This window comes from Hordeum vulgare, chromosome 5H (genome assembly GCF_904849725.1).
Source record: "Hordeum vulgare subsp. vulgare chromosome 5H, MorexV3_pseudomolecules_assembly, whole genome shotgun sequence".
Classification (NCBI taxonomy): domain Eukaryota; kingdom Viridiplantae; phylum Streptophyta; class Magnoliopsida; order Poales; family Poaceae; genus Hordeum; species Hordeum vulgare.
In genome coordinates, this window is record NC_058522.1 from 543065335 (window position 1) to 543075734 (window position 10400).

The following is a 10400-nucleotide window of genomic DNA, read 5'->3' on the forward strand; positions in this document are numbered from 1 at the left end:
GTGCCACACGCCCAACAACAACTACTCTTCTCCAGCCCGCATGTCGGGAGAGTTATCCGCGGCTAGACCTGGCTCTGAGGATAAGTCATCTATGAAGTTAAAGTCATCTTTGGAGTTAAGTCACTTCTGCAGTTAAGTCATCTCTAGAGTTAAGTCGGCTGGCTACAATCATGACCTGGCTATGATCTTGACCCGGTTAGAATCTTGACCCGTCTGTTACAAGACAAGTTTTCTGGCTTTGAAGATAAACATGATCATGAGATGAGACGGCTCACGGAAAAGCCGGCTTACAAAGCTAAGCAAGCTCACAGAGATGAGCCGGCCCACAGAGCTAAGCACGCTCACGGAGATGAGCCGGCTCATGGATAAGCCGGCTCATAGAGCTAAGCAGGCTCACGGAGATAAGCCAATACATGGATAAATTGGTTCACGGATAAGCCGACTCATAGAGATAAGCCAGCTCATGGAGATGATCCGGATCTGGAGATAAGGCGGCTCATGGAGTTTAGCTAGCTCTGGAGATGAGATGCAGCTTGAGGATGATTCCCAACCTGGAGAGACAAGTCCTGGTTTCCAGGAGTCCAAATACAAGACGGAGAACCCAACTTGGATGACACGAAGGACTTAGAGCATGACTCCAACTACGGGTATAGCCCGAAATTTCTTGTAACCTCAGGAACTCAGCAATTATATAAAGGGAGTCCTTGGGTCATCACAAGGACATGTTTTAGACACACAAGTCTCCAGGCGGATGTTTTGAGGACTCTCAAGACAGATGGTTTGGTAGGTCTCGAGACACAAGTTTTGATAGCTCTCGAGACAGAGGCAATGAAATAGCGCCCTTGTAAGCGAGACCATGATCATCAATAATAATCAAGCAGAATTTAGGATTTCACCTCCATCGCGAGGGGCTGAACCTAGGTAAAACTCGTGTCCCTCGATTCTGATCAACCCCGTTCAAGCTACCGCCTTGTTGCGACGGCTCCTGGACTTAGTCCTTTCACAAGGACATATGGTGTGTCAAAACTACGTTAGTTGGCACCCATCACGGGGCTTGCACACGGTGAGGTTGTGTGTTCTTGGAGGGTGCTCTTCTAGGGGTCGAGAAGCTCGCGGTCGGCCAGATGAGTCGCTCTGGGCATTCGGGTTTACCCGAAGTTTCGGGTCAGGTAATTCGGGTAAGTACAAATTCGGGTTATCAGATTCAACACCCAAAATTTTCCCTAGGAATCCATAACCTGAAATTCGGGTACCCGAAAGTTTGGGTTCGGGTTTTTCGGGTATACCCAAAATAGAAAACGGTGAGCAAAATTGACAGGGAAATTTTCAGGTTTGGACAGAATTTCTACAACATAACAACATCGTAATAGCAATTCAGCAACGGGAACGAGGAGCTTTGTTCGTGTCGAGGAGGCATGAGGTGTTGCCGTTGATGCCTTGATGGGGAAAGAAGAGACTCGCGCCCGACAGGGTGGGACATCGCCACGGAGGTGGTCGGCGCCCAGCGGAAGTGGCTGGCGACCGACGGGATGCGCGTGATTGGGGAGGTGGCCGGCGCCCGACGGGGTGAATTACAACTAGTGACATGAAATACTACGAGTAGCGGACTTCGTCGCCTCCATGAACGTTGCAACCGGGGGGGGGGGGGGCGCTACCGGCGGGGGAGCTGTCACTGACGAGTAGCGGTGCCGCGACAGGCGACGGCTACCCACGACCGCAAAGGTCGAGGAGGAAGTGTGTGGAAGCTTCTATCGCCGTGCAAAAAGACGGCCGGTGACGACAGCGAGGCAAGTCCACGCAAGGCGACTGGCGAGGACGAAAAGACAACGGCGAGGCAAGTCCACGCGAGGCGACCGGCGAGGAACGAAAAGACGACGAAGAGGAAGGGACGCACACGAGAGGGGGTGAAGTGGTTTGTGAATAAGGATTTGACGGCCAGCTGAACGGAATAGCCGGCGAAAATTTGAGCCGGCCCTTATCACTGGCCAAATTTAGACGGTTTTCAAGAGCATGGTGTTTTTTTTTTCTGGCTCAATTTAACGCGTTTCGGAGCTTCCTCAATCAGCACATAATTCACATGGCCAATGTGATTAAATCACGATGCCACTTCATGATCAAAAGAAGTACTCCGTCCCATATTGTAAAAGTGAATTACACGGCATTTACTTGCCTAGGAGACGGAGACAGCACTGGAAACATCAGAGGATTCCACAACTCACTGCACGTCAGTTAGCTCCAGATTACAAGCTATGCAAGCCTAGTAGTCTCAATAACACACTATACAGCAAGCTCAGAGCTTGAAAGCCAAAACTTACATCGCCAATACTGCGCTGTACTCAGCCAAAACGAAAAGAAACAGATCACCAAAGAATGCAATACACGCACAAAACAGAGTGGTAACCAATCGTCTGAGGTTCTGCATTTACATGTGTTTGGCCATGGAACAGCGGAGGCGGCCGTGGTCATTGCCGTGGCCTATGCGGACGCCGCCATGGACTCAACATGGTCGATCTGTCGAGGAGCAGCAGGAGGCCAAGGAACGTAGTTGACAAGCCGAACGTATACCTGTGAAGTAGCCATGGCCGCAGTTTAGGGTTGCAACAGAGCGAAGAAGGATAATCATAGGTTCAGAACGATTCATGGTATGGAACTACCTGGTAGTAGAGCTTCTTCTCCAAAATATCACGGAGAGCAACCACTGCAGCAAAGATATCAAAAGTTGTTAATTTCTCAAGGATGAGAACAGTGGCGATGTTATGGAACACCAAACTACTCAAGGATGGACATGAAAAATCCAAATGGAATTAGCAAAGGCAGTTGAACAACAAACAAATACTCCGTATTATATAATGGTTTCCTTTTCCAAGTTACAGCTCCAAATAAAGTAACCGAAAAACAGAACAGCCATATCATGCAACATACTATATTTTAAGTGACATTGTATCTTAGTACTACCATGTCTAGCATGCCTGCAGGTTGCAGCACACTGCATTTTCACATAACGAATAGATGAAAGGATAACAAGAAAGGAGTTCAGCCTGTAGTTGTGAATAATTATTAGCTGAAGTATTGTTAGCATTTGAGATAACTTTGGTAAATGAACTCTATTCACTTCACAAATTTGTTTATCCATAATCATCAGAACAAATGAAAGCATTTTCATGTAAAGTACTCCCTCCGTCCCAAAATTCTTGTCTTAGTTTTGTATAGAAATGAGTGTATCTAAATACTAAAGCGTGACTAGATACATTCATATCTAGACAAATCTAAGACAAGAATTTTGGGACGGAGGGAGTAATTGTCATTTAAATTTCGGTTATTATTGGCGAGAATGTATTTCTACTGAAGTGTATTATATGCATACAAGGGAGAATAATATAATTTCTGTGACACACCATTTAGGCATCTCAAGCAACAGTTTTGTACTAGAAACATTGAGGATGGTATATTAACTTTGACCAAACACACACCATATTGATATAAAAAATATATCACAGTAATGTCATTTATCTAGTTTTATCTACCACGCAGCCATACTTGCAAAATCCCATTAAATCTAGGCCACCACCAAAATATTCCACTAATATATTAATCACATGCAATGCAACTATTTTACAAATGTGCGACTCTCCGGTGTACTAAAATTAGCACCTTAAGCGCATAGTGCTAATGCATTCTCCCAAATGTATGAAGTAACTAAAAATGAATCCACCAGATGAGAAGTGCTTTTCTGCTCAGTCACTAAATTGTCAACTCAAAGTTTGAACAAACATCAAGTTTGTGTTAACAACAAAGAGCACACAAGCTGATAATCACACCTACCAAGCAAGTTCATGCACTCAATCTAGCTGCAAATGTTGAATCGCTTATAAACACATCAGATGGCATCAACTTAATAAAGAAACAATGGCAAATAATCAGCACCCTGCAAATAGTTCAGAGTACTAACTGGTACCTTGCTGCTTCAATTCAAAAGAAATAAAAAATTCAGTTCGTTTTACAAAGTATAAGAAATGTCAAAATTCTGATTCAGTTCCGCACCCAGCCGAGATATGCAATGCATTTCATGCTAAGCAGAACCAAAATCCCCCAAACTAAATCCATCAATCACATGCGGCGCAACTAAATTCGACAAATGTGCCAGGCTCCAAATTTAGCACCAAAACCTTTAACTAACAAAACAATACCTGATGAGATTACCAAATGCACGGATGATGTTTGCTAATGCATAATGAAATTACAAGCTTACTAATAATGACCAATGTTGAGCGAACTCGATTATACCTTGCAAATTCCCAACGCCGAGAATCTCTTGGCCGGGACAAGAGCCTGCTTAGCAATGCTTTTCTTCTCAGAAACCACTTCCCAGCAGAGTCGGCGAGCCATCTCCCTTGCCATGACCAACTGTGCTCTCTCCGCCCGCAGCGCCGCAATCTCTCTATGCATTGCCGCTCTGTCCGCCTCCAGCGCCTCCACCCTCGCATACAAACCCCCTGCATTGCCTGCTACATCCCCGACGTACTCCCCCACCACGGCAACGGCCGCCATCGTCGGGCTCGCGCACCTGACATCCACCGTGTACTCAAACTCTTTCTCGACAGGGGTAGTGGACTGCTCTTGCTCTTGCTCCTCGACCATGGCTTTCACCTCCATGCCATTAGCACTGGCGATTAAAAGGTCGGCGCCGTCCCCCTCGGCCTCGGGCGCGACCAGATCGATCTGGTCCGCGTGGCCGCGCTGCTCCTCGTAGAGCTCCTCGTCCTCCTCGTCGGAGAAGGTGTCGGGGTCGATCCCGTGGGACTGGAGGCGGGAGTGGTAGGAGGCGGCGAGGTCGGAGAGGGAGGCGAGCTCCTCCTGCACCTCGCGCTCGTGGTCGGCGCGGCCCTCGGCGTAGCGGCGGAACTGGCGGGCCTCCATCTGGGCCGCGGCCTTCTCGCGCTGCAGGCGCTCGATCATGAGCATGGCCTCGCTGGCCGCCGTCTCGGCCGAGGCCCGCTCGGCCTCCAGCTCGCCCTGCAGGCCCAGCGCCGACTCCTCGGCCGCCTCCTTCTCCATCGCCAGCCGCCTCGCCTCCGCCTCCAGCTCCTCCACCCGGCGGAGCAGCTCCGCCGGGCCCGCGCCCGCCCTCGGCGACGGCTCCGGGGAGCCCGCGGGCGGCGGGCGGCGCTTCACCGAGCGGCGCTGCTCCTGCGGGGAGCAGGACGAGGAGGGGAGGGCGAGCTGGTCCATGGGGGAAGCATGTATGTGCCCCGCCCCCGCGGGATCCGCCGATCCCCAGCCCCGGATCCCGCCCCCCGCCGCCGGTGGCGTCACCGCGGCCGCCGTGGGTGGGACCGGACGGCCGGCGAAGGTCCCTTTCGACGGGCAAGTGGAGGGGAAAGGCGGGCAGTGGTGGGGTGGCGTGAGTTGGACGCGACGCGAGCTGAGATGAGCTGAGCTAGGCTGGAATAGGCCAGCGGCAGCGACAGCGCTCAATAATTCGTCCGATCGGGGATGAAATGATCCGGATAGTGGTGGCGGCAGATTAGATTAAGGCAGCTGGGAATAAACAGGTGGGCGGCAGCGGCATCATCGTCGCATCACGCCGGTGAGCTTTCCACGTCGCCCGCGCGGAAAGACACCGTAAAAAGAATGAAGCCGCCGTCGCTCACGATTTGATTTGATTTAATCTAGAGTGAGTGAGAAGAAGAGCAGGAGGAAGAGGAAAGATAAAAGGCGCGCGCTGCCTTGTGGATCGTGCAGTTGTGGGCGTCGCCGGCTTGTGGACCGTGTGGTGTTTCTCTCGACGACAACAGAAAAGTAACTTCTCCCAGAAAAAATATAAGCAACAAGAAAGGAACTTCTTTTTGGAATCACAAAAATGGAACTTGGAGTTGTGTGATTCGGGCCAGTGGCATATATGGCCGCACTGCTACGACGTGCGCCGCCACTAACCGTGGGAATCGTGCAGAGGGTGTTCGTCGACGATGTGCCGCCACTCCTGCGGATTCTTTCTATTTATTTTGAGATTGAGATGCACTGCTACGGCTTTTATTACGTGTTGCGAACTATCTGTCCTGGCCTGGCCACACGATTTTTATTTTTTTGTTGTTCGCCGGAAACAGGTTAGGTCGACGGAAAGAAATGGCACGGGCAGCGCCGCGGCGGCGGCTGCCGGCAGCTCACGTTTCCTGATCCGGCCATTCGGGTCAAGGTTCGGTCCTCAAGGGCAGGGGTCAATGGTAAAAGAGAGGTAGAGCCGCAGAGGTCAATGGCGTAGCCTGTGGGACAAGTACGGACATGGCTCGTGGCGTCATTGGACGTGCACGTGAAAGTTTAGCGAGATCGGTGGTGGCTTCAGCTTCCTCGTGGCATGTCTTGTCCTATTTTTGTCGGCGGAGCAAGTCCTAATCATGGAGAGCGGACTTGACAAACGCGATCCTTCAAACGATCATAGATGTATCCAATCAATGATTAAATGTGTTTATTTTAAACTTTTTTTCGTCTGTATAGTCATATTTTTTATTTATTTTTTCATATGTTCATTCATTTTATTTCAACCGGTCAACCTAGATCCATTCGATTTGCACTCGCGTAGCCGTCAGATCTCCCCCTTCTCTTTTGCATCCCATCTTCAACCTCCCACAAGGAAGAAAGAGAGAAAAAGGAGGGTGTCACCCACGCACACGCTACACCCCACGCCTCGCCTCCTCATCTTCTCTCACCGTCGGTCATCCCTGGTTGACGCCCCCTCGTCGTCGGTCCCAGCTCCGCAACGATGCATGTAGCAAAATATCGTTGAAGCTTTTTCTGTTGAAACATTTTTCATATACCGTTGAAATATTTTTCATATATCGTTGCAACTTTTTTTGTCAACTATTGCAACAAAAACGAGCATGGTTTCGCCTTCACGGGTCGAAGCTCAGCCGTGATGGATGTAGCAAAACGTTATGCAGGTTGTAGCAAAATGAAACACCAATTGTAGCAAAAATTGCGAAGCCATGTGCGATGTAGCACAATGCGACACCGGTGGTAGCAAAATACAGTGCCCGTTGTAGCAAATTTCAATGCCGATTGAAGCATGTAGTAAATTACGCCTTCGGTCATGGATGCAACTTCGCCGGCCATGCCCATTGCAGCTCCATTCACCATGGAGCAGTTGAGAGAGGGGAAATCGAGGGGAGGACACTGGTTCGGTGGTAGTCTTCGAGGGTGCTCGTCGGAGAAGAAGACGGGGAGCAGAAAGGAAACCATGTCAGAAAGTCACCAAGTTATTCAGGGTACAGTGGAACAACCATTTAGAGGATGAGGCTACTTGGGAAAGGGAGGACTTCTTGAGAAAGGAACAACCACCACTGCTTGAGGACTATCTAAAATCTCGGGGACGAGATTTTTCTTAAGGGGGTAGGTGTTGTAACATCCTTAAATTTTTAATTTGGTTTTTCCCTGACCTCATTATTTTGAATCAAGAACAATTGCTTCTTTTGGAAAGGGTCTTTGGGATCTTTTGAAAAATTCTCTCTTGAGAAAATCTTTTAAAGTTATCCAATAGCAACTCTTGTTGGAGGAATTTCTCCTAGTATGTCCTTGCTAAAAGTTTTGACTCAAAGAAAACCTTTATGTCATTTTAAATTCATATTAAAGGAATAGCCAAGCTTTTACCAAACCTACTCTACTTCAAAAATTTGGTTATCTCCACCCTCCTCTGATTTCTTGACCATGGCACTTCACTAACATCTTCACAACCTCCAAAAATGATTTCCCAAAGTTTTGAGAAGGTTTAACAATTTTTCATATTTTATTCTAACCAAAAATGTTTTCTGTAATCAGTTTTGACCCTAGGATTTTTGCAAAGGAACTCATATTTTCCTTGGGTTTCTGATCCCCAAATTCCTATCCTTGGTAGATCTAAGTAACCTCAACTCATTTCACGAAGAATATTCTGGTTGACAGTTTGAGTATTTCAAATTTTGTTTGACCTAAGTTTGACCAGAATTCTCTATTTTTGTTTAAAATCTGACTTAACTATTTTCTAAAATTCTGAAAAAATTCATGCAGCACCAGGGGACAATGAGAGACCACCCCAAAAAATTTCAACTCAAGTAGAATTGCTTTGACCCCTCTAGCATTCACTCAAACACATGGCAGGCACTGTTGATCAACAGTTTCTCAATCTCACAAACATCAACAACACTCAGGTTCAGAGTTTCAGGAGTTGCAACGTCAATCATTGTCGTCGTTTTCTCATAGGGGGTACCCTGACAGTAGATGCCATGGTATGGCTAATCGAGGTGAGAGCAAGGCTGTCGTGGAGGATCCGGGACGGGATAGGGTAGTAGCACACGGTGGTTTACCCAGGTTCGGGGCTCTCCTGAGAGATAATACCCCTACTCCTACATGTATGTATATGATGTATATTTGTAGTACAAGGTTGCTCCTGGAGCTGTATTAAAGGGGGGAGAGGGAGCTAAGTGCTTTCTTCCCTAGCCTCATGTCCGTGTGTGTATGAGGGAATGAGAGGGCAGCTGATATATTTATCTCTATTCATTGATACATTTCACTTTATGATGATGTACTTATAGTGTTTTGGCTTATTTTTCACAGTTTACAACTTTCCGGTGTTGAAACAGTAGACACGGGATTCAGCGAAGAAAATCGCATGAAGAGTTGCAATATCAGAACATCTCCAATTAAGCTGAAATTTTGATGGAAGAAGTTTCTGAACGGGTCCAGAAGACAGGCCAAAGAAGGGCCGGAGGGGGGCCACAGGTCACCCAGGTGACCTTCTGGCGCGACCCCCCTAGGCCGTGCCAGGAGGCCGCCTGAGTGACGGGCCCCACCCCGACACTCTCCTTTGGCCTATATCTCCCTCTTGACCTAAAAATTCCAGAGACGTAAGAGTTTTCGCGATTCCAGCGCCGCTCCGTGGTGGAAACCTACAGAGAAGAAAAGACTTTCCGGCGGGCAGATTCCACTGGGGAGAACTCCTCCCAGAAGGGGAGATCGTCCTCATCGTCATCATCATCATCACGGGCATCATCGAGAACATCATCACCATCGTCACCAACACCAGCGCCATCTCCACCTTCATCCCATCTACTTCACCATTGCAATCGGAGTTGTACCTTGCACTATTCATCCCCTCTACTCTATCGGTGTTGATTACTCTTTTGTGGTGAATGCTATTGAGTTTTGTTGGAGGATTATTGTTATGACCAGATTGTTAATCATATTTTCATCACCTCTGATCATGATCTCTTTTATGTCTGGTGAGTAGTTCCATTAGTTCTTGAGGACATGGGAAAAGTCTAGATGCTAGTAGTCATATGATGTTGAAGTAATATGTGTTGATTGATATTTAAGTTATGGTGTTATTCTTCTAGTGGTGTTATGTGAACGTCGACTACATAACACTTCGCATTTTTAAGGACTTAGGGGAATGCATCGTGTATAAATAATGCTTATGGTGGGTTGCCGGAGTGACAGAAACCTGAACCCCAGTTTGCATACTTTTGCACGAAGGGGTATTGTATCCTAAAGCTTATTGCTATGGTTAGGCTTTGCCTTAATTTCTCTCTCGTATTTGCGGATGCTTGCAAGAGGGATTAATCATAAGAGTGTACTTGTATTAGCCTAGACGGTGCACTAGTTAAGATCCACCTACATATAACACTTACAATACAAAACATAGTGCTAGACGAAATATGACGAAAGCACTTGACTATCTCTCCCGTGTGTCCTCGGGAACGACTTAGTCTTTATAAGATTAGTCCCTCGGCTTGTCCTTTGTTCAAAAGGATTGGGCCACTTGCTGCACCTCGGCACCATTTATTTTACTTGCATTTATTTCCTTGTTGCTTATACTAGAAAACCCATAAAAAGCTACCTTTCAGTACTTGTAGTTATTCCTTGCTCAAGATCACCTGTCAATACCTTCTTTTCCTCATTGGGTACGACACTCTTACTTATCGAAAAGGCTACGATAAATCCCCTACACTTGTGGGTCATCAAGACCATTTTTTGGCGCCGTTGCCGGGGAGTGTAGCGCTATTGGTAAGTGAAATTGGTAAGGAAACCTTTACGTTGTACGTGTTGTTTTTGTTTTACTGTTTCCACCTTGTGTCCCTATGGACAACTCTGCTCTTGGTTTGTTGCTTGTAGGGAACCGCCCCAACGCTATTGTGGTGGAGAAGCCTCCCCCACCTACTGAAATTGTGCCTTTTAAAATACGAACTGGTATTATTGATTGTGTTTTGGCTAATCGATATGCAGGAGATAGACATCTAGGTGAACACTTGCTATATCTTTCACAACGATATAACTTTTGGTATCGTGACGGAGAAAGCATCGCTCAAGCTTGGGGGAGATTGAAATCCTTAATGCTCACATGTCCCAATCTTGAGCTCTCCAAAGAAATTATT

The 10400-nt window shown here is 47.4% G+C and overlaps 1 protein-coding gene across 1 annotated transcript; it reads right to left on the minus strand.

Moving 5' to 3' along the window:
- Positions 1–2111: 2111 nt before the first annotated feature.
- Positions 2112–5714, minus strand: LOC123452607 (myosin-binding protein 7-like). The gene is made up of 3 exons (XM_045129286.1): positions 4285–5714; positions 2655–2698; positions 2112–2565 (listed from the first exon to the last, which is right to left on the minus strand). Exons 1-3 carry the CDS (start codon positions 5227–5229, stop codon positions 2463–2465), a joined length of 1092 nt encoding a protein of 363 aa, XP_044985221.1. The 5' UTR covers positions 5230–5714; the 3' UTR covers positions 2112–2462.
- Between the last annotated feature and the right edge of the window lie 4686 nt (positions 5715–10400).